Source organism: Pteropus alecto, unplaced genomic scaffold (genome assembly GCF_000325575.1).
Source record: "Pteropus alecto unplaced genomic scaffold, ASM32557v1 scaffold78, whole genome shotgun sequence".
NCBI classification, from domain to species: Eukaryota; Metazoa; Chordata; class Mammalia; order Chiroptera; family Pteropodidae; genus Pteropus; species Pteropus alecto.
Window position 1 is genome coordinate 12,702,728 of NW_006443124.1, and position 26,156 is coordinate 12,728,883.

Sequence of the window (26,156 nt, forward strand, 5' to 3'; positions counted from 1 at the left end):
AATCATCGACCAACCCATTTAAAGGCTGTTTTTAACCTGTTCTTGGATCAGTTTGATTACAAAGCTAAAGAGATTGAGGAGGAATGCTTCTGTTGGATTATAAATTATCGAATAAAGAAACTACTGATTTTAGTAACTTATGAAGGTTAGAATTTAAAGCATAATAATATAAATAGCATGCCCATAATCTCTTAACTTTTCCAGTCTATGTAGCAAGTACATTTTGGTATAAATATGCTAAAAGGAAACAACACAACTTGCTCAGTGTTTTTGAAAAAGAATACTGTTATACCTGTGTTTTATTATAAATAACCAGGTTCTGTCATATTTTATCTTCTTGCCAGCAAATGAAGGACATTGTTTCATAAAGCTTCTAAAATGTACATGAATATTTAATTAAATCATATTTCCTTGAGAAAATAAAGTTCATTCGCATTTATAGCAGACAGTTGTGAGGAGTACATAATTTTCTTAAGACCAGGGTAGCCAGTACCGGTTGCTTGTGGAACAAAACTCCTCAATTTTTAAAACCTTTTTTTAAAAAATAAACATACAATCATAAGTGTTCATTTACTTTAAAAATTCTAAAGATGAAGAAAATTATCGTCTATATATTTAAGTCCTTGTATAAATTACAAAACTCAAGTTTATGTTACAGAGTCCCTTCCCCATAGGAAGCATAAAGCACTTTTGTGGTACCTTTCACCAGTAAATATTTGTATCACATTGAATCTGACAAACAAAATAAAAGTTGATATTGCATCTATAAGCCCCAACAAGAGAACATTCTTCCAAGCGGTCTCTCATGATGAACGAGCTTCAAAAGTCATTTGATTGCCATGATTTAACTCAATCTCCAATAAAGATATATAAAAGTAATACATATATTGACTTCAGTAGAAATCTAAAAAAAATCAGTGAACTGCAGACTCTTCTTGCTTGAGGTCAACAAACACCCTTTGGAAGACAAACCAAGAGTAGTTTAAGACCAGGACAACAAAATAAAATTACAACAATAATAATTATAATAAAAATAACAATAATAAAATAAAAATAACAACGACCAACAATGAGGTAAACTCCCCTTTAAAAAGGCAATGAGTTGCCTGGACTGTCAGGAGAGAGTTCGATTGTACCTGACACCCAAATGTTTTTCCAACCAGAGTTCAGCCAGTTGCATGGTTGAGGCAAAAGTACTTGCCTTGGAGCCTAAGCACATTTTATACTGCTTAGGGTCCAAGTTAGGGTCACAATGAACTGGATGGAAAATATGCACCACTCCTACTTCTTGACTTCTGAAGGGCCTTAAACCAGATAGAATAACTTTATTGTAGAGATCTACATCTTCTAGTCCCCAGCCTTGTATTGAGGTATCAAATCCACCTGCACCCAGAAGATCACTTTTATAAATACAGGTAATTCCATATCCATAGTCTCTCCAAAATCCAGTCTTCTTTGAGAAGACAAAGTCATCATCAGTGGGAGGATTTACCCTGTTGGTTACCTTTGGGTCATACTGGCTAAAGATGATGGGGTAGTACACCTGTTGTCCCTGAACTGTATTGTCTCTACATCGTTGGAGAAAGTCTCCTCTGAAGATCAAGTCGACATCACAAAATAGCAGCAAAGTATCATTGTCAAAGTGGGAAGAAGCCATTTCAAGACCAAGACCTCTGGAAAACTCTCCTTTCATGGGGATCAGGGTTATTTCTGCTTTAGGGTACTTGTTCTGATAGTCTTTTATCAGCTCCAGATGCTTGTTGGAATCTTGGCCAGCATCCCTACTGAAAAGGATGATGACCAGTTTTACACTCTGCTTTGGGATCAGACAAGTATTTTCAAAGTTCTCCATGAATCTCAAGAAAATGTCATACCTTCCAGTGAGAGGAACAAGAATGTGTATTTTCTTTTCATTGCGCCCTCCCACTTCTTTGGCATCTTGAAAAGAAGATAATATCTTTAAAGAATTAGAGATAAAGGAGAATGACTGAGTATCACTGTTAATAGTTTCCACAAGGCTGTTGACATCTAGCTCTTCAGTTTCTCTGAAGAAAGGTTTGCTGAACAACTGCTGAAGATAGGCATGGCGTCTCACTGGTACAGTCAGTTTCCTCCCCTTGTGCCTTTTGTATAAGAGGAGTAAATCCAAAATGTACTCCACTCCATGCATGGGATCAACCTTGCGGTAGCCATATTGAATTTCCTTGAAGTCAATGACCCGTCCCCTACTCTTGGCATTCTCATTGATCATCTCCATCACCTGCAGGACAGTATCATCCAGTGCTGTTCTTAGTATGCTGTTGATGCTCTGTCGAGGAGGCTGGTTCTCAGATGCTGAGTAAAGGAGCTTTCCTGTCAGGAACTCCCATTCTATCACCTCATCTCTCTCCCGGGGCTGGAAGTGGTTGAAAGAAGGCATCACCCCCAGCTGCTGATCTTCTTTGCTCACTTCACTGTTACTGAGCTTGCTCATCAGTGCGCTCTCCCTGTGGAGCTGGATGGTGCGGTAGCGAAGTTCAGAAATTTTGCGGCTGAGCATGTAGTTATGAAGCCTATATTGGTAGGCAGGCCTTTTGTTGGGATGAAGTGTTATGGCTGCATGGATTTTGCTATTGTGAAGGTCTTGGATATAACCCTTTCGATTGTGTTCATAATTTTCATGGAACAGCTGCTGCATCTGAAAAGCAAAAGGAAATCAGAATGTTAGAATACATTTAAAAAAAAATAATGCAATGAACTAGACTATTTAAATGAAAATATTTTATATAAATTAGTTAAATGGTATTTCGTAAAAAAATGCCTTGGAAAATTTATATTTAAAAGAAATGAAAATAGTTTTTAAATGTCAAATTCATATGCTCAAATGCTGGAACTTAACCTCTAGCTATATGTTTGGAAGTAAAGAATATCGTCCCTTTGATATTCAACCCAGAATATCAAAGAAAACAAGAATTGGCCGAAACCCTGTGATGGACCATTGTGAGGGAGAGGCAGAGTGGGTGGAGCATGAACTTCCCCAATAGAGGTTCGATGAGGAATAAACCCAATCCCCTGCTGCTTGGAAAGATAACACCAGCCCCGAAGTGGACATAAAATTAATTTAGTATCCTGCAGGGGTCCCCAACCCCCAGACCGTGGACCAGTACCAGTCTGTGGCCTGTTAGGAACCGGGCTGCACAGCAGGAGGTGAGTGGTGGGTGAGTGAGGGAAGCTTCACCTGTATCTGCAGCTGCTCCCCAGTGCTAGCATCACCATGAGCGAGGGAAGCTTCATCTGTATCTACAGCTGCTCCCCAGCGTTAGCATCACTGCCTCAGCTCCACCTCAGATCCTCAGGCATTAGATTCTCATAGGAGCGCCGGTCCCTGGTGCCAAAAAGCTTGGGACCGCTGTGATATACTATCTTCACAGAATAAGTTCTTGGTAAAGTAAGATGGGATAGAAGTTATATTGATCTACACTACTAATTTAAAGGATCATATACAAAACTAGATGTGTTTGACATCTTTATGCTCAAGAAAGGCTCTCTGCTAGTCTAGAACAAGCTACCTCAGGCAGAAATAAAAATTAGAAAAATGTAGAATTATGAGATCACACTTCAAACTACCAGCTGACTTCTCCTCTGCCAGTCAGTAAAGAAACAATTCAAAGTACCAAAGGAGAAGGAGGAGATATCTGCGAATATACTGATGAGTAAGGAAAAAAGGAATACTGCAAACTTAACAATGCATATCCAAAGCAAGTAAAAATTATAGGCCAATCAACTAAATTATAGAAAATATAATCTCCATAAAAAAGAACTAAAGGAATAGATAAATGAGCTTAAAGAAGATAATAAAACCATCAATCATCACATTTTGAGAAGCATAAAAAAGGGTTTATGGAAAACATCGGAAGAAGAGATTTGAGAAAATTTAGCAAATTAATAGAAATATAAAAGACAAGTTAAAAGTCTGGAGAGAGAGATCTATATACATATACACACATCTATATCTTCATATACATATATATATTATATATAAATGTATATATTTAATATAGATATAAAAGTTTAAATATCTATTTAATACTATTAAATATATAATAAAGGAGATAAAAATATGTATGTAAAATATGTCAGAGGGATATGTATCCTTAAAATAAAGGCAGATATGTATCTACGTTCAATCAGGCAAAGAGAAAAACAAAACAAAATAAACAAACAGAACCCACTTTGGCTCTAAGTAGGAAAAGAATGAATATTGCCACCACATTCTCGATCATAACATTCAATGCTGAAAAATGGTAGAGCACAGCTTAGGAAGACACCAAGGAAGCAAATTAATAACTCACAATTTCATATTCAATCAAGCTAGAGCTCAAGTGATCTCAACCAAGCTAGAGTTTAAATTTTATTGCAGAAAATAAATAGGTCCTAACACGTAAGAATTTGTGGCAGATTTGTGGTGATAAATTCTTTAACACTCTTCCCACTGAGAGGTGGGGTCTATGTCCCCTTCTCTTGAATCTGGGTGACCTGTGACTACTTTAACTAATAGTCTACAGTAGAAAAGACACTGTGCCAGTTTCCAGATTAGTAACTTTTTGTCTTTGGGAACTCTCAATCTGCAGAAGCCAGCTGCTATGTAAAAAGCCTGAGTTAGTTACTTTGCTGCTGGAAGGACCTTCAGTAAAATGTGGTCAAGTAGAATCTTTGTTCCAATCCCAGAGACCAGGAAGAGTTGTCAATATTTCTTTGTAACATATTAAGAAAATTCTTTTCTACTTCTAGTTTGCTAACAGTTTTTATCATGAATGAATTTTGATGTTGATCAAATATTTTTTCTGCACCCACTGAGAGGATTTTGTGATGTCTTTTTGTTGTCGTTATGATGAATTGTACTGGTTAATTTCCTAATATTAAATCACCTTTTATTCCTTGACTAAATTTATCATGATCTTGATACATTACCTTCTTTATCTATGGCTGGAATATATTTTCAAATAGTTGTTTAGGATATACTACAAAATACCAATTCTCCCCAATTTGATTTATAGATTCAATGTTTGTTATAATTCAATTAATGAAAGACTTTATTTTAAAAGGGTATACATATACATACATGTAGAATGACGTAGATTTTTCTGATATGTATGTACATAAATGTGTGTGTGGATATGTGGGTGGATAGAGGGAGGAAGAGAAGAAGGGAGATAGAGGGGGGAGCGGGAAGAGAGAGAAATGAACGAGAGAGAGGATATCACAGAAGTTTTTCTAGAGAAGGTGATCTAAAAGGAGTAAGACCAATACCATAGCAGATTCTTCATCTCCAGTATTTTCCCTGGTTGCTTTTCTATATTCAAATTTTTTAAATCGACTCATTCGACTTTGAAGAATATAATAGTATATATTTCGAGAAGGATTTTGGACTTGATTCAAGACACAGTAGTTCAGTTGCATCTAATATTTTTTTCTGAAAACACATGCCAATTTTTATTTGAAAAAATGATCGATGTTAAATTCAATTAAATCCATAATTTGTAGTGGACTGTTATATCTCCATTTTTTGTTTACCTGAAATTCCTTCAATATTTCACTTTACCTATACCCTATACCTGTTTCTTTGTATATAAGAAGGTAAAAAAAAAAAAAAAATCAAACTTCCGATTACATATTGACTAGTAATTATACCACCGCTAAAAAGTATTGGCTATCTGAAACTATTCTTTCTTAAGGCATGCTTTACATTACTAAGAAAAAGGAAACATACTAAATTACATAGAAAACATGGCTCAGAGGTGAGTTGTTAAGCTACAGATTTACCAAGCTCCTTTAGTGATATTGATGTGATAAAGGAGACATCTTGTTATAGAACAAATAATATCTTAGTATTGAAATGTTTAACTGGCATCACTCACATCATTACAACCCAAGCTGTCCCTACACATTCCCTTGCAGAAATATTACAAACAGACCTAGACAGTGATGGAGGCAACCCTTAAAAACAGCACATTCATACATACTCCAGGCCGTACAATAAGGATGGGAACATCTTGAATTTATGTCATATTTTCCATTAAGAAACACAAGGCATATCCAAGTTTTCTCCTTTTATATGTAGGGAGGTCTAAGCTATGCAGGATAGACATGAGAATGGTTAAGAGCCAGTCTATGGAGTCTGCCAAATGTAGATTGGCTCCACAATTTCTAATCCATTTCCTAGCCTTTCTGCCTGGAGTTCAGTCTCCTTATCCATAAAAAGGAAAATGCCAACTCAATGCATATTAAACTGTTGCTCAATAAGAAAATAAATTTATTTTATTACTGAAAATGCTTAGCATTGTGTCTAAGAAACTAAGAACTAAGAAAACAATAAATGATAACTATATAAACAACAGTTCAAGGATTTGCCAGCCTCCTCCTGAGATTGTTCTTTTTAGCTAGTTTTCAGAGAATGAGTGGCACCCTTTAGTTGGCTGGCTTCATCTTCACTCATTTTTGGAAATGCCTGAACAATTTGGCCACATACACTCAGTGCTTCAATGTATCTAACATGTCACTGAGGCACCTTCTGCTAAAAAAGTCCTAAATATTTTACTAAACAACAGGTGATTTACTTTGGGGATTTTGGGAAACCACTGTTCAAGAGAGTTAAGTGATTTAACCAAAGGCCAACCGAGAATGAGATCACGACTGAAACTAAAATTAAGTAACCTAAATTTTGAGTGTAGCAAAAGTGTTTTAAAGTATAAAATTTACTTTTAAAATTACATTAACTTTTTTGAAATAATTCAGGATCTCTAATTTAAGTTGGGTTCCTTTCCTTTACAGACAATTGATTTCTTGGTACTCCAGAGCCTTACACTCAAAGGGAAAAATCATTTCACACTAACAAAATCACAGGAGCAATTAACATCGGTGTGTCCCGAATGACCCCTGAGCTTAACATGTATCATTCAAAAATCTCTCCTTCTGAGAAGAAAATGACCTGAGGACTATAAAAAAATCTATTATAAAAATTAGAGAGTGGAAGAATAAGTGCCAAGATATAGTTGTGTTATTAATCTTCTACTATATTGAACTTCCATTTCCCTCTTAGGTTTATTAATAATTAAAATATAGCAGAGGTAATTTCTGGAATGATCATAGCTATGTAAACAAAGGACTTCGATTTCAGCAATTAAAATTTTAAACAGGGATTGACTACAAACAAGGCAACTTTTGGAGCAATGTAAAATTTGTAAAAATAGATTGTGGTCGTGGTCACACAACTGTATAAATTTACTAAGTATTATTAAACTGGATGCTTGAAAGGGGAAGATTTTGTAGAATGTAAATTAAACCTCAATAAGGCTATTTTAAAAAGACATAAGGAATGCTAAAAATAAAATACAGCAAACGCCAACTTTAAAATGGAACAGACTACTGGGACAACACATAGTCACTAAAATATGTGTGGAATTGCCAAAAGCTGACGAGGTTAAGCAGATTCATCTAGAATCAAGTGGAGGCAAAAGGCCAAGCAGAGCAGTATCAGTGACAAAGGGTTCAAGGACAGTTGATCTCAGAAAAAAACAAAGAAAAATATACTGCCTGATAATGTAGGGCATAAAACCTCTAGGTACAGGAATTGAGGTGACCTGGGCTGACAGAATAAGCCCCGGATGAGAATGTTTTGTTTCAGAGAAGTAGAAGAGACAGAGCTACAGAAAGCAAAGAATTAAACAGTTAGGTCATGTTCTCATGAAGCAGGTATAATTTGAGGCAGCAGAGACGACCGAAAACTTTTCTTTGTGGAAATCAGCAAGCGTAGAACTGTAACAAACACCTCTACCAAATAAATGTATGGTAAAGGGCTTGTCCAGGGAAAAGTAATTTTTCCAGAGATAAGTATGTTTTCTAAAAGAGGATAAGAGTACAGCACTAACACCAAGTTTCTATAAGACTAGATGAAAAACTAGCCTCCTCCCGATCCCCTCAAAAGCAGCCATGGAACTGAGGAAAAGATTAAATATTAAGCAACTGCTTAAAAAAACATAAGCATTTTTCTCTGTCTTTGAAACCAACAAAGTAGAAATATAAGACCTCAGGGATGTGATGATTAAGGTGAAACATAAGCTCACAGAACTAATAAAGAAAGAATAAAAAATAAACTATCACGGACATGAAAATGAAATCAGAAGGAAAAGAATAGACACCATGGAAAGCTCTTGAGGGACAAAAAAGATAAAAACCAGGAAAGCTAAAAAAATGGAACAGAAATAAAAAGTACACTGTGGAAAGTCATGCTAAAATACTGACTACAGAGCTTCATGCACACAATGTAGGTGACGTGGGGAACACTAAAAGGTATATTGGAACAAGGACACTGTAAAATAAAAACATGGCAAAAGTATAGATTTTTTAAAAAGAGTACAATGGATTAGAGATAAAGAATTCAGGATGTAGAAGAGTATTTGGTATATAGTAACTGCTATTAATAAGAGTTATAATAAGAATTAGCTATTATTATTATCGTACTTATTTGTTTTTACTATTTTTAAGCATAGGTATTGCATGAATGAGTAAATGAGAATGACTCTGATTATTTTCCTCAGAAAATAATTCAAATAGGCTCAGTATATAACCTCAGGATATAAACTGAATTCAGACCATCATTGAAAAATTGAAAAACTAAACTGATTCATGAGGTCTCTGTTGAAATGAAGGGGAAACAAGAGGCCACTCCACGGCTGGAGAACTGTTCGTGAACACCCTTCACGCTCTCTACTAAGAAAATAATTGCATTAATTTTTCTCTATTAAGGACAAAATTTCCTTCATTTATTTGTGTAAAGAAGCTATTTCAGTTTAGTGAAAGTTCTTCCGTTCCCATTATGCCACTCATTTTTTCTAAAAAGAAACATCTTTCTAACTTAGAAAATTCTCTTTGAATCCCTTCCTGTGTACGAGATTAAGGAACATTTGAAAGAAAGAGGAATTCCTATTCTAGGAAGTCCAGGCTTTGCAGACGAGAGTAATGTATGAAGGCAAACAGGAAATAAATCATTAGAATGGTGTAAAATGTAATGGTGAATATGTACCTCAGGGTTTGGTAATTTGCCTTGCAAATATTTAAACTCATTCTATTTTCTATGATTTAGTTATGCTGTACTACATAGCTATATGAACAGTCTTATTGCCCTTAATGCAAACACATAATGATCTTTTTTTATTTTATAAGATCAGGAAATATAAAGGTTTTAATCAAAATAATGAATTTTCAAATGAACATTATTATTTTTCCTCAATTACTGACTTCAAATATTAGCAGTAAAGTTCTTAAAGTGTGTCCCACTTCTCCAGCAATAATGACACTATAAAAACAATACCTAATTCTAAATATTAAGGAGAAGTAAGTTTGAGAAAAATAAATATACATATATCATTCCATAATTAAAGAATGAAAAAATGTTAAAGGGTATAACTTGAATAAGTTGTTGAAAGCAAAGATCTAGTTTAAGTGTGATAAGATACACACTATTTCATATTACATATGCATGTTTTGTCACAAAAAATGTATTATTTGCTACTAAGATTTATAAAAATAATAGCACCTTGGAAATAGCCACATCTAATCTGCGAATTCTACTTTAAAAATTTACTCTATAGCATGTGATAAAATTGCACGGAACTAAATACACATGTATGCATAGACACACAAATAAATACAAGCAAAACTGAGGAAATTTAATAAGAGCGGATGAATATACAAATGTGAATATTCTGATTGTGAGATTTAATTACATTTTTGCAAGATTTCGCCACGGGGGAAGTTGTTAAGGGGTATGTGAACTTTCTCTGCATTATTATTTTTTTTACAACTATATGTAAATCAATAATTATCTCAAAATAGAAGGTTTAATTAAAAAATATAAAAATAAAATAGTTTGTCTCATTTTTTTTTAAAAGAAAAACATCTCAAAGTATACTTAAAAGCAGCAAGTGTTGAAAACTTGTAGTCTGAAGGCTGCACATGTGATTTTGCCTTTTTAAGCTCATTGTTTTGAATGAATTTGAATTTGAAAAACGTGATGTGAGCAGTACATTTTACAGTTACTTTCAGTCTCATAAGTTTTCTTTATCTTTGTTTATGAATTTAAGTTGCCCGAGGACAACTGTGTTCTTAAATATCCCTTTCATGTAACTAAAACAATCTTAAAATGTCTTTTTCTTTTGAAATCTCGTCACAGGCTACAACATAGATGAGCCCTGAGGACATTATACTAAGTAAAATAAGCCAGTCACAAGAATACAAATACTAGATGATTCCACTTACATGAATGATAAAGTAGTCAAACTCATAGAAATGGAAAACAGAATGGTAGTTTCCAGGGGTTGGGGGAGGGGGAAATGGGGAGTCATTCAATGGGAACAGAGTTTCGATTTTGCAAGATGAGAAGGTTCTAGAGATGTGTTGCACAACGATGTGAATACAGTTGACACTACTGAACTGTACACTTAAAAATGATTAAGATGGTAAAATTTTTTCTTTTCCTTTGATTTCACAAGATCCTCACATTTTCTTATGAGGAATACAAGTCAGTCTGGCCAGCTAATATACGTTTTTATAAATGGCTTACTCCAGATTAGCTTCCTTCATGGGCAAGATCTCTCTCATGGTAGCAATAAATGGTTCCGTTTGGCTATAGGTTCATGCTCTGTGCATTAAAATCCCACAAAAGGAAAAGCAGACCTCGCTACCCAGACAAAAGCAGAGAAGTGACACAAGGAAGATGGTGCTGCTGAGAACACTGAATACAGCGCTGAGCTGTGTCCAAGGCTGGATCATTTGCAGACTTTCTAGTGTCCTAGGATAGTAGTTTCTCTTCTATTCTATTTCAGGTAGTTTAGTTGTGGTTCTGTCGCTTGTGACCAAAAGAGTCCTGTCATAAACAATCTGATAAACTGATATCCTTTAATTTCGGCTCTGTACTGTTAAATTTGCCTAGTTCAAGCTTCGCTGAAATCAAAGCAACAGTCTTATATGGGCTATCTATACCATTAAAACTGGTACTTTACTTCCTGTAACATTTCATTTTGTTAGTTATTTTAGTTTTAAAAAAACTTGTCAGACAACACAGAAAATAACTTCCAGATACTAACCCTTATACATGATGAAGCGTTCTCAATGGTTTAAAAATACCTTCAGACAACATAGAGAATAATCATGTGATATAGATTTCCCAGCAGGGTGTAGTCTGGACCCATGCTATCTTAGGCAAATATCAAAAAGATTTAAAATCTGACAGAAATCACTAAGTTCATCAGATTTCAGTTTATAATGTTATCATGGCACATAATCATTTGTTAGTTAAATAAACCCATATACCTTAATTGAAATTATCCTGTTAGAAATAAAATAATACTCCAATAAAAAACATTAACGATAATTGAATGTGACTCTCATCAATTTGCATGATTTATTATAATATACATATGTTCAGGCAGTGATGATACAGATGCTTCCTGATATATAGTTAGGATAATAGTGGATGATTGTCAAAACCTATACAGTTTACTTCCCCTGAAGATATTTTAAAATTTTGGGTAAATTGTCAAGTAAATTTTTACATTCACTATTTCCTTAAAATTTTTTTTTTTCAGAATTTATTACAGAGAGGCAAAGAAGAATTTCAAGAGGTTGTCAAGTTGCTCTTTGCAAACCTGCACACACCCTGTGCAATACCAATATAACTTAACTGCCCTCTTCACTGGTGATTTATCAGTTAACTAATAACAGACAATGAGAAGAAGAGAAGTTATAACTTCTAAACTTGGCTTTCGAGAGCTTTGCAAAACTAAATGTAAAGATAGTTGCCACATAATTTTGAAAGACATTAATGAATGTATTATATCAATTGGAGGAAATATATTCACTGTATGATGGCACTAATCATGCATAAAATTATATCTCACTTTTCAAATAAAAAAAGAGAAAACAAATTGCTTCCTAATTTATGAGTTTTATTCTAGTTATGAAACCTTTCAAATCCTAAAGAGATTCTTATTTAACTAAAGGTGCTGAAGCTAAAGGAAAAGCTGCTGCTCCAGCTGATTTTTTATTTCTATTCTCCCAAAATTCAAGCAACCAGCCTCACGGAAGACTTAACATGAGCTTATGTAATTCTGTATGAACATGTCATGTCATTTACTAATGTAAAAGCTATCAGAATGGGGTAGGTAAGGACGGGGCTAAACTTATGACATTTTGTATAAAGGATGTCATATATTCTGTGACTTATGGACTTTGATTATATAACAATTTTTAGTGACCATTATTAATGTTTCCATAGCAACTTTCAGGGCAATTGGGAGAACTGTTTGCAAGAAGCTAACATTCGATAAATAAAAGGAAGGCCATTATACAGGTAACTGGTTTATGTGCAGTTTTTACATCAGTAGACCTATGTTCAAATATATACTGAAATGGATACAAAACATTATATTCTCAAGAGTTAAGAGTAAAAATTTCATATTCATCACACAGAACATTGACTTCAACTGTCAGTACATTACAGAGTACTATCTTAACAGATAAGTTAGGTAGGACACAGTGTAGTGCCATGTGCATAGTAGAAAGCTAGTGACATCTAATTAATATAAACACTGAAAACATGAGAAAGATATAATAGATTCCATGACAATATACTGATTTCTTTCATTAACTTTCCTTGACCAAACCTTTCCTGATCTAATCTTCCACGATATTTTGGCTACCCCCTCTCACTTGAAGAATGGGTGACTCATTCATTCATTTAAAAATATTTACTGAATTTATAAAATGTGTGCGTTGCTGTGGATAGAGCAACAAAAGAAACCTGTCCCTGCCCTCATGAAATTAACTGTCTGGTGGGGGAAACGAGCACTAAATATATAAACTCAGAAATGGCTGTATAATTTGACCACTGTTCATTGCACTAATTATACCATACTGATGCTTTACTTGACTGTATGCCTTTCTAGATGACCTGCTCCCAGAGGGTAGCCTGGGCTTGACACTTAATAAAACATTTATAATTATTTTTTTTTATAAATTAATACATGCTCCCCCCCAAAAAAATCTAGTCAATAACCACAGAGAGATTAAAACATGTACTGAAAGGACTTTAATTCTCTAATGGAAAATTCTTAGCATTCCACATTATTTCTCAGGCTTCTAAATGTTAAGTCAAAAAGTAAAATGTAACAGAAGACTTTACATCTCTGTGTTGTATGAGCTTTGGCACGTATCTTAACGCTTTTATATCTCGCTGAAGTCGTGACTTGTAGTCTAGTACTATTGTGGCATAACTGATGGTGGTCACACATCTCTTTACTAGTTGTAATCCATGTACTCATCCAAGCAGGGAGAACGGTCCAGGATACTCATCATCATTCCGGCTTTGTGTCACTGGAATGTGAAATGACTGTAGGAGTCTTAATTGATTCTAAATCAGGCTGGGCTCTGTCTTATTAAAAATTTCTGCAAAAATAAATGAAGTGCTGCCAAGAGACAACAGTAAATGAGAATGAAAGCAAACCCACAAGAAAGGTTTTGCTACCTGCCTGAAGAAAAGATTCTTCCATTCAAGAAACAGGACAGAACTAAGGCTTATGTAGGAATTGCTAGAGTGATATGGAGTTAGGCCTGGCTTTTGGGGATATTTCAATTACTTAGAGGAAAGAAGAAACAAAAACGAATCTCTCCTGCAATTTCCTCTGTTATTCTTTCAGCTTGTGCTCATGCATGTCTATTTTGGGTGAAGATCTTGGCTCTGGAGTCACAGGCCTGGTTTTGAGATCTACTCTTCCATTCCCAGTCTGATCTTGGACAATTTACAACTTCTGAGAAAAGAAGAGCTCCTGGACTGTTCTCTACATCATATGAAACATGCTTAAAACAGTGTCTGGAATAAATTAAGGACTCAATAGATATAACTATTATCATCATTTGGTAAACTTTAGATGGTGAAATTTCTTGCACTCTGAAGCAGACCACAAAGACATCCCTGTTATACATTAATGTCTAATTTGGTAGGTTACTAGTGAGTAGACTTTAGTTATACACGAAGTTTAAAGATTTTAAGATTCTGTATCATTTACCTGTAAGAAAGAACTTGATTTTACCTGATGATCAGTTCCTGGATCATCAGGTAAAATCTAGTAGTCCAGTGAGGGTGGCCAAGATGGCCTTAACATTCCCTTCGACTTGAGCAAACTTTAGATGCATTTCTTCCTGATGACATGCCCCTGATCTCCCTTTTAAAAGAGCATTTACTTTGGAAAATTATAATTATAAATTCTTCCTCTGCCTCTTTGAGATATAAATCTTCTTCCTATCTCTCTTCAGTTTTACAATCTAGGAATGTCTTTCTCAAGGACCTGGGAGCCATCCCTTTGAAATGTAATAATCAAGAAAGATAGAGTTCCTATCTCCCAGTCTTTCTCAGAGGGTAGAAGCCTAACCTCCATAAACACAGATTAGCAAACACAGATGGTCTAATCACACTCACCAAAGTTCCTGTGAAATCCTCCATTCCTTTTTCAGTAGCTCATCCCAGTGCTTAAAAACTCTCCTGCCTTTTTTTTGTTCAGCAGTAGTCAAGTTCAATCTCTCTCCCCTACTGCAATAGTTTTGAATAAAGTCTTCCTTGACTGTTTAACTCTGTGCTGTGTAATTTTTCTTTCAGATGGATCATAGGCAATACTTGGTGAAGCATTGTGTTACAGTGCTGAGATCCCTTGATCCATTTACAAGCTCTTTGCTCTCATTAGCTTAAAAAAAAAAAAAAAAAAAAGGAAAGAAAGGCTCAAATTATGATCCTACTCCTTGTGGTGCAATCAAGGAGATAAGTGGTGCTTCCTTCCAGCTGATTTTATTAACATTAAAGTTTTATGATAAATTATGAAGATCCCTAGAGCTAAACACCCAATTAAAATAACATAAGCATGGCAGGATGTCTATTATAATGTTTTTCTTAGAAGAAAAATTCTAATTATAGTGTTGTAGACTTCTGTGGGCACAGCACTGCTATGGGAATAGATGGGAATCACAGCTCTAATAAACAGGTAGGAGTTTCTAGGATGGCGCTAAAGCAAAAATAAGCAAAGCCTAATCTTTAAAAGTCAAGTTTTCTGGAAATGAAAACACAACAACTTGAGTCATTGTGACTTTCTAATTACACTTATATTTCCTTACTGGAGACTGGATATAGCTCATGTTTCTTTCTCATATAGAAAGTTGTCACAACAGAATGGGTAATTTACATTAAGGATTAATAAAATCACTTCATAAGACCCAATAAATTTCACAGTGCACTCATTAGCTTTAGTAAAAATGTCAAGGATAGTCTAGATTTCAAATCTACAATTATCTTTCAAAATGAATTAAAAAAAAATTATTTTTTAATTTCCGTCTGAGCAGAAAAAATAAAATAAATGACTTTTTAGTCCTAAAAAGCAAAGGTAGAATTCCAAGGAGAAAATGGATGAGAACTGAGGAATACAATTATAATTAGTATAATCAACGAGTTAAAAAAATTATTTTATAAACAAACAAAACTAAACTATACACTCCAAATCCAACAGTTTTTGGATTTGTTTTCATGGCTCTATTTTCAACACTATTGCTCCAATATTGGAGGGCATTTAAAATTTATTTCACGTAATGTTTACAGAGTTTTTTTTTTTAGACACATCACTTGAGATTGTCACATGAATGTCATGTGTAATTATTTGTATTTCATAGGGTTAATCTCAGTGATATATTTATTGTGAAAATATTTCACAAAAGGATGACTTGTAATCACAATTTAATATATGGGTTATAAGATAATTAGCTATTTACAAGAAAAAAACTTAACTCAAATCTTGTACTATATACAATATATACATATACACATATATGTGTATATATATGTATGTGTGTATCTCAGATGTAGTAAAGGCCTAAATTGTACAAGCACTGCCCCCTACAAAAAGAAAAAGATATTACCAAACAATGGGAAGAAAATGTGGGTAAATATTTATATTTTCTAAGCACGTGGAAAACCCACTTTTAAGCAAAAAAGTCAACAAAAATTACAAATTAAAAAAATAACAGATTTTAATAGCACATTAACATTTAAAAAATTCCCATATCAAAAGCACCATAAACAAAATTAAAAAGCAGACACTGACTTGGGAAAGTGATTTTTGCAATAATGATGCCATGTCAAGTGTTATTATTCTTAATATATCATTAACCTATCCTTGCTCTCCCTTAACCCTCATCACCAATTCCTCTCCTAACTATCTTTTGAATCTTGTTTCTCTTTAGGGTAGCCGCTCTGGTCCAAGATACCAAGAACTTTCTCGGTATTTCTGCAATAGTCACTTGTCTGGTCATGTCTCATCTAGCCACTCTCCCAATAGTTTTCCATGATGCAACATGAGTCAGTTTCCTGAGGCCCAAATACGTCACGTGCCCATTCTTTCCCCCATCGAGGACATGCAATGCTCTTAGAATAAAGTACTCCTCTTCAGCTTTCTCTCTTGGCTCTCAGCCTCTGTGCTCCAGGCTTCCTTTTTCTTTAGTGCCTTTTTGCATATGCCTTTCTCTCTTCTTGGAATGTTCTCCCATCTTTCAATCTATTTCTTCTCCTATTTAACTATTACTCAGCTTAAATGTCACTGCCTTCTGGATACCTTCTCTGACTAGATCAGGACTTGAATATGTTCTCCAGGCACTCAATACCATTCTTCCCCACTATTGAATGCACTTTTATTCTTACATTTGTTTATTCATCTAAATACATCTGTCTCTCCAACAAATTTGGGAATATTCTGAAAGCAGGACTGTGTCTCCTTTTCATTCCGTCTCTGGTGCCGGGTGTGTGATAAATGATGCGAGGCCAGGGCCATGTGGAAACGGGAGCCTTGACATACATCACATGCCTATGAGCAGATTCCAGATCTTCAGAAAAGATAGAGAATTAAAGATACAACTAGAATAATTTGGATTATAAATCCCTGCTTTAAAGCTTATCTCAGCACAGTGTTATATTGAAAGGCAAAAAAATTGACTGAAACATATACATACTAAAACAAAGAAACACATGTAGTATCTTCTCCTGACTTCTCAGTTCTCTGACTAGTACAATTACTCTTCTCTGACATAGAGACTCATTACTTATGCAACATCTCAGACTCCTCCTTTTTTCCTCTTCCTAGCATCTCTGTCAACAAATCGTTTTTTTTTTTTTTAACAAGTGCTCCCTAATTATCCTTTTGTTTTCTTCTCTTCTTGCTGCTCTTTCAGACCCTGATTCAAGTCTGAATTACTGCAAATGCCTCTATCCTGGGACGAAGATATTAGTGCTCAAAGAAGCCACAGAAGGTATAGGCATAAATGAAATACCAATGAATGGTTTTGAACTTGCTAAATCAGAAGCCCAAGATAAAATCAGGGTGATATATTAATAGGACTCTGGGGCCCATTTCCCTCCTCCCTTCAATCAGAACGGCTCTACTTTAAGCTGTTATATATTAGGTTCCAAATAGTTTACTTGAAGAAAAATTTTTGCAAAAGGGAAAAAATGTTTGAAAATCACTGTTCTCAATCACTCAAGTTTGCCCTTTCTGCACAGGCCTGACAATTCAAATGCTACTCTTCCTTTAAAATCCAGCTAAATTCCGACCACACAGATGTACCTTCTATTTTCAGGACAGCCTGACTCTCCTTTGAAAGGTATTACAGAGTTCAGTATGTCACATAGTTTGGTGCTTACTGCAATACTTGCTAATTATTTCTTTTATCAATTAGGGATTTGTTTGTTTAGCGAATTAGTTATTTAGTTTTCACTCCTCCCATATCCACAGTTAAATTTTTAGTTTACTACCTAACAGATTTTTCATTTAGCTTACTATGACTGGTGTTGGGATAATTAAAAATGACAAAATCTGATTAAAAGATCATGATTTCAAAGAGGAATAAAAGATATCTTAGGAAAATAAATAAAAGATGTCTTAAGGAAAACAATAGATTTTTCTTAGAGTAGAATTTAGAACAAATGGGAGCAGCTCTTTTGGGATCTGAACTTGAGAAAGATCTAGAAGTTGAAGGAAAAAGTGCCACAATCAGTCTGGAGTGAATTCATGGGCTTGGCCTTTGTCATCCGTGTAAGGAAATGAAAATAGAGGGCATCCTCTTCCTGCTTAAATTTCTTCTTTGTGAAAACAAACAGTCCCCATGTATGTTTATGTAAATTATCTAAAAAAAAAAATTAACCAAGCATAAAATGTACTTTGTGGTTTTTTTGACAAATATTTCATTTTCTATTAAATAAAAGCATGTATCTTACTAATAGCTTTATTTTACTCTTACATACAATTATTATTATTTTTTTTTTTAAATAATGAGAACCAACTCAGATATTAACTTTGGCCACATGTTTGCTTTCCATGTAATCTTTCTTTAAACTTCCTGATCTTTTTTTTTTTTTCCCCCAGGAACGTGAGGCCGGGCATTAAGAAGTGGATGATAAATGAATTAAATAATTCATATACCAGAGTGCTGATTTCTACAAGCTGCACTGATTAAAAAATTGTTTGATGACAAAACAAACTTGAAAGTAATTACAGTTACATAGAGAAGGGACAATATTGTTACATTCACATCATCTGAGTTTAGATCTAAGTTGACTGTGGCTGTGTAGTTTATTCCCTCTGTGTTATTGTGAGATCCTCACTACAACTGGTATGTGGCTTTTCTGTCACCCCTCAAGATTCCCTTTATATGCTCTCGTAGGTCTGCTCCAAAACTGACACTTGTGGAGAATGTCATGAGAAAAAACATACAAATAAGAAAATCGAAGATAGATATCTGGAGAGTTGGTTTTATGGCTTCTTACTACAGAATATTGGGAGAAGTAGACTTTAGAAGGAACACCATTGGGCTGGGAGTCTACTGATCAGCAATGCAATAGTGACAGTGAGCAAACCGCATCGACTGTGTCAATCTTCTCACCTATTAAATGGGGAGAATAAATGATTACCCTTTTAGCTGTACAATGTTGGTGTGAAGGTCAAAGAAAAAGTTACATGTAAGCATTAAAAATATATTTATACATGTGATACATTATTTAAAAGAGCAGTTTAAAAGAAGAGATGTAGAAAACATGTATCTCTGGTCAAATTTAACTTTTACAAATGTCTCAGTAAACCAAAAAATGACATTACACATAAAAACTTCTATTGAGGAATAAAATCAATTGACAAAATAATAAATAAATAAAAGATCTATTGAGTAAAATCAATTGACAAAATAATAAATAAATAAAAAGTCCTTTCTGGTATATATTTGAAACATTATCTAAGGATACTTTTAATTTTTCAACTATTTTTCAAATAAAAAAATCAAATGTTCTTCAATTGAAATCAGTGATTCTCACAATGGGGTGATGGTATATCAGAATCCAGGGTAGGATACTTAGATAAAAGAATTTGAACAAAACATACTCTAAAATTATCATTGTTTTCACTTATTTTTACTATATTTTCTTAATCTAAGTTAAAGTTTTAAATAACAGCAATGAAGGACATTAGAATAGTAAGTTAGTTTAAAAAAATCTAGGAAACTTAATTTTCAATAATTTACTTTAGAACTTAAGATTTCTTATAGTTCTTTATCAGGAAATTTAAGGATGGTTTCAAATTAGATCTTATCTTATTTCTGAGTTTCTGAAATAATTTGTTTGGGTCCTTTTGTAAGACAAAATAATCAAACTACACTTTAAGGAATTAAAATCACCCAATTCTAAATCAGAAACATGGAAAATTCAAAGTGGTGAGAGGATACAATACACCTTTTTTTATTGTTTGTAACAGTGGTATAATTGACTGATACCTTCTGCAAAATAACCATGTCATCTTTATAGTATATAACATAATGTACCTTCAAAAATCCTAATAAGAAATGTATAACAACTACTAAAGATAACTTAAGAACATAAGAGCAAACTGAATAAATTGAAAAATTTACCATAATCCTGAGTGAGAAAGCAATTCTTCAAAAATTAATTTCTAAAATAGTTGAAGTTAAATTAATTAATTAGATTTTATTAAAATGCCTTTTTGTAAACAATGAAATGGCAGAAATTTTATCAGCATTTAAAAAATGGTACTTAATAGGCTTACCCTAAAATATCTATGGTGGTTGAATAAAACTAGTCAAAAAGATTTGAAAAGGAGGACATCCAATATCTTTGAGTAATTTCAATAGTATGATAATAGCACAAGAATAGACAAATAGATCAATAGAACAGAATGAACAACCCTAATAGAGTCCTACATATATTCAGAAATTTAATAAATTAAAGTGAAGTATTTTTAATAGGTGAGTAAAGGATAAATTATTCAACAAATGCTGTTAGCACAATTGTACATAATTTAGGAAAAACAAATTCGATTTCTGATTTAGAACACATACACACAAATATAACTTTTAGATAATTAACTTTTTGTTTAGACATTTTTGGATCGTCTTGCCAAATAGATCACAGAGAATCTGGGGGATGGGATAAGAGGACTGGCTCTGGTGCTACATTACTTGGGTTTGACACCTGCTCTACCAAATGTGATCTAGCACAAATCATTCAGTATTTCTTTATCCTGGTTGTTTTACCAATAAAATGTGGAAAATATTATGGTGATCATGAAAGTTCAATTAATTAGCATACATAACACATTTTGAAGAACATCTGGTATACAGTAACCACTCAATACACATAAGCATCACGAAGAGAAGTAGTAATTGAATATCGCTGAGATCCCACAGCTTATGCTCCCTGGAAAATAATTTTTAAAAACCCCCAAAACTTAGCTCCACTTTCCAGAGCTATCCCCTGGTATCCCTCCAAAGGTTTAGCCGTAGCTGTGGTGAAATCCCACTACTGGCCACCCCCTTGTCCTCTGCTCTCCCCTCATTTGCCAAATGTGCAACACTATCTGGATTAGAACCTTCCTAACAACCGAAGAGTCCTTTCTGGAGGCATCGAGTTGAAACCAGTATAGGTCCCCTCTAGTGACTGTTAGCATATTGCATTTAATAAGAGAAAGAAATGAGGTTTCATGAATTTTCTCCTGTGAGAAAAAAAGAACCAAAATTTTATTTAGCTCGGAGACAGGAAACATCTCTAAATGCAGAAGACACCAGAACAGCACTGAATAGGTGCTCAGCAAACTATTTAATGGATTTTGAAAGGAAGCAAGAGGCAAAGGGAGAGACTTACAAAGAAAGAAAGACAGGTGTTTGAGGGAAAAAAAAAGAGGCCTAAAGCACCAAAGATGGATGGGCCTTTGATAGAAGAAAAGGCATTTCCTGTGTTACAGTAAGAAGGAATGAGGAGAAAGTGGGGTGCAGACACAGGCAGGATAGAAGATCTGGGAGGTGGATGTAGGAGGGGCACCTATTATAGGTAAGACTTTAAGTACTTACGACTTCCGAGTAAGAAAAGTCCTGAGAGTAAGACAGTCCAGGAATTTGGCTTGTTCTCAATTTAACTCTGCTTGGTTGAAATGAGTGAATCTGTGATTCTAATTTACATAATCTTTCCATGAATAAAAATAGGATGCAAAAACTCAATCTGTTCCAGATTTAGATCCAAACTGGAATGCAAGATTTGACAGAAATCATCTTCTAGGATGTCTTTAAATGGTGCTAACGAATCTTGAAATAGAATATCTCCAAAAACATATGCCTCTTTTTTTCTGTAACCAGGGTGACCCCTTCAAACTCTTTTCAAACCACTGCGCTAATTCGATTTTCTTTGCAAAAAAAAAAAAAAAAAAAAAATTACTACTAGAGACTTTAGTTGGAAATGTTCCACGTCACACTAGGTAGACACTTCTACCAGGAAGCTGTTCCATGCTAAGTATTGCCAGTAACAGATTACCTTGGACGCACTGCTTGGCTGACTTACAGCAATCACTGATGTCCATTTCTGTCTCACTGGCCCTTTCAATTACTACCAAAATACTAAGTCTTGCCACTCACACCTCTAATCATGTGTACAAAATTGCTATGTTAAGTATAATTGACATATGCTAATTCAGTTTTTTAAAGTTCTTAGATTTAATTTGAATTCTTACGAAGAAAATTCATATTACATAATTAAGATGCTACATTCAAGCTTTTATTTCATGTATTTCTGATGCCTCAATTGAAAGGTTTGAAAAGAATAAAGGAGAGAAGATACAATATGCCAAAGAAAAGTACTTATGACTAACTTTAAAGTCACCTCAAGTACAATTTATGAAACATGCCTCAAAACATCTTAATATAGAATTAAGGAATAAATTTTTTTTTTTAACATACTGAAAATCTATCTGACTACAATTTTCTCTTTCTCTCTTTACACTTAAGTAATAATTTTCAGAGACTGGCTGCAAAAACTTTGGAACAAACTGTCAACTCATCGGGACTTCCCTTTATGAAATATCCCCCATGACAAAATTTATTCCCGTAATTAATGGCTGCCCCTGACTTAGAAATCCAAGGCCCTCCGGGACCTAACATCGAGTCTTTAAATCACACTTTGTCTAAGCGTCCATTTGATATTAAACACATTCTATTAGATCCCTTTAAATTAAGAGACTGACATTAAAGATTTACGAGGCGCTCCTGTTGGCAACGAAGTGCTAGGACATTTAACAGAGGGTAGACCCTGTTGTTACTTGACTCTTTAAGAACAAGATAGCATCAGAGCAAGTAGAAGAGCTGGGATTCAGACTCTGGCATGTCAGGCTCCAAAGGCATGATCTTGCCGCTCACTATTCTGGTCAAACGACTCTAATGATTGGAACTGGGTACCTCTCTGGTTAATAGATTTATTGCTTGAGTAGATCTGACTCCCTGAAAAAATGTCTCAACTAAAAAAGTCGTTGGCCCTTTAACTCTTAACCACTGATATTAATTCTAATATCTAGTATTCTAGTGTCAGACGCAGAATCTATTCCTTCTCGCACATGATATCCCTTCATGTGAATGACAGCTGTGATGGCTTAGGTCTGATGTTAGAGGCCTAATTGTTCCTATTAGCCTCCTAGTCACTCACTTCTAAACATATTTCTGCTGGATTTAAGCCCCCTTAAAGTATAATAACCAAATTGTATGTGCAAAATAGCCTTCCAAGTGTGGCCTAATCAGCATAGCACTTGATTTGGCTCACTGTCTTGGCCTTTTGAAAATTTAGTGTGTCCTTATTCTCTTATCCAACATCTATGCTATTCATCTTCACAGGGTTCTTACACATGACATACTTGTTGTTGATGACTTCATCTGAGTCTCTGATACGAACAGAAATAGAAGTCAACCCTGGGTAGCGTGTCAATAAAGGTCCCTCTCTCCAGACTGGCACTTAACCTTATCATCCAGGCATTTAGGGACAACAGATAAATCATTCATGAACTTGTATTTGAGTCTAAGCCTGACCTCAAATCACTCAAGTGATCTGGACAAGAAATTTAACCCATAGACCTTAGTTTCTTAAGCCTGCAAACTGGGAATGACAATACCTCCTTACAGGTGTCATAGCAATGATATTTGTAAACACTAAGTTCATCCTCATGAAGAACAGATACACAATAAAAAGTATTTCCTTACTGTTGAAAGAAAAAGTTTCCACGACATTGTCACAGAGATGGGTGTCAAGAAGCCTGCTCCTACAGCTTGTTGGTAGCTCTGTGTGCTATGTAGCTTGCTTGCACACAGTAGACCTAGCTCATGTAGTGATGAACTAAGTTCTCTAATAATTTGATCTTTTGCTGCTTAAGAAACACTATGTTTGCATTTGCTGACATTAAGCTTCCTCTGAACATTGAGTAGAGAGGCACTGGTGCTCAGAGACTGCAGAATGTTTGGTCTCTCAGGCCGGTGCTGTGCTGTGAAACCACTCCCGGCTGCCTTTGACTTGGTCTAGTTTCTCATTCAAATAACCTGGCTTCTGCAATCCTACTTTTCTGATCTGTAAAATGGTGATGATGATATTGACCCATCTCACAGGCATGCTGTGAAGCAATGCTAATTAATGTTCACAGAACACTCTGAAAACGAAAATTGCTATTTAAATGCTAAAGATGTGTATTCAACAGAGGACAAGTGTACCTGGGGATTAACGTGTCCTAAATGCAGAAATGACTCAAAGTGGGACACCAAATAAACAACCTGACACCTGCTCAAAATCCATACTTTTTCACTCACTCTATTTTGAAGCAACATATTTTTAAGGATTTTGTGACTGAAAGCTGGAAATAAGCAGTAACTTGAATGTCTCTCTTTTTAAAAGCTGGAGTGGTATACTTTGAGGAATTATCAGAAAGAGAAGTGCCTAAATTGCTCCAGGGGAAAAATGATTCCAGGTAGGATATGGCATGGTAAGAAACCTGACAGTTCAAGACTCTTTTCTGTAAAAACTCAATAAAGGTATAACTCACTTTTCTCATACAATAAGATCCATTGATTTGGATTAACAGATACAGCTTGCTCTCAAATTCTAAAATGTCAGGTTAAGAAAACATTTTGAGACTGCAAAATAGATTAGGAGTATAGATGGTTCAAACACAAGAGACTACACAAGCCATCCCAGCCTTCTGCTCGGCACCACTTAACCAGAGCTGAACAGCTGCTTAGCAGATTCTGTTTGATGTGTGGTACCCCAGGAACTATGCAGCGGCCGTCCCAGGCTTCTGAAGAGGAAGCTGCTAAATGTTCCCCAAAATGACTTTTTACTAACTTGTCCAGCTTAGGATGCCTCCCTTGCTTCGAGGACATAAAGAACATAATAATGTCTAAACCATCTGGAAACATTTTATTTGAGTTGTCTTTGTTACCCCACCAGGGGCCTGTGGCATGATTTGCATTTGCATTTTGGGGACTTTTCAATTTTAAACAGTTAATCATCTTAGAGGATAGGGATATGCAAAGCTGGCAGTGTTTCTTGGGAGACTTGATAGAAACTCAGTAGAGTAAAAGGAACATTTTGAATTTGAAGTGGAAGGTTGCATTAAACATGAAATAAACACTCCTTCCTGTGCTGCCAGAGTCTAAAAATAGGCCCTTGAACAGATTCTGAAGTGCCATTCTCTGCTTTCTCCAGTGAAGCCACTGGCACCATTAGCCTGATTACTACACAAGGAGAAGACCAGATGGCTTGCCCTTGAACTAAAATCAAAGGGCCTTCTTTTATGTGAACATTTTTTTCAAAGTGAGGGCTTCCTAAATATGTAAAGGTCCCATGTTTATTATACAAAGGGAATCTGTTGGCCCATTACATACTCACTGCCCCAGCCCAGTACTCAGCTATCTTGGCACACTGAATAATGAAAACTAGAGCGCTCATGGAAATACTTCCCACAGCCCTTGTCTTCAGATGACAATGTGTCCCAGAGAGGCAGTCCACCACTTAATTAACATGAAATTCTCTATTAAAAACCAAATATGTCGAACTTGTTATTCGAGGTGTCAGGATGGGCCTCACCTTGGAGCTTGTTAGAAATGCAGACTGTCAGCACCCCACCCCGGAAACACTGAGTGGGAGGCTGCAGTTCACTGAGACCCCCAAGTGATCTGGAAGCAAGTTAAAGTCTTAGTTGCACAGAGTTTGTCACTTCCTATCCAAGTCTCTACTCTCCAGGAAGATATCTAACTCCTTTAGTAGTTCTATTTTATTATCTCTTACTCTTAACGATAACTTTAATTCCTTCTGCTACAATATTGACTAGAAAAGAATTTAATCTGAGTTACACAGCAATACCACGTAGACGCCTCCTGTCAAAGTTAATTCATTAACACATTACTGTTTATTGAATATCTATGTGCTACATAACATTCAGAAATAAAAAGACACACACTCAACCCAAAGAGCTAAGAATATCTAGACACATGAACAATCACAATGCTGGATGAGTAGACAGAGAAACATGACACTTAGGAAAAGTTTTGAGATATTCTGAACTGGCAAAACTAAGAGCATGGTGGGGGGATTGTTAAGATATAAAGATGATCTTGGATTAGCTATAATGTTTTATACTCCATTCTAAGGCATTTGGAATTTAAATCAAATTCTAATACTGACAAGGACCATGAGCGAAGGGTAAAGGGGATTAAGCGAAAGGTGTTAG

The 26,156-nt window shown here is 35.0% G+C and overlaps 1 protein-coding gene across 1 annotated transcript in view; it reads right to left on the reverse strand.

Moving 5' to 3' along the window:
- Window positions 1-261: 261 nt before the first annotated feature.
- Window positions 262-26,156, reverse strand: part of CHSY3 (chondroitin sulfate synthase 3) — a 224,477-nt gene continuing 198,582 nt past the window's right edge. The window contains exon 3 of the mRNA XM_006923341.3: window positions 262-2,677. Within this exon, the coding sequence (XP_006923403.2) occupies window positions 1,115-2,677 (1,563 nt within the window). The 3' untranslated portion in view covers window positions 262-1,114. The remainder of the gene's footprint in view (window positions 2,678-26,156) is intronic.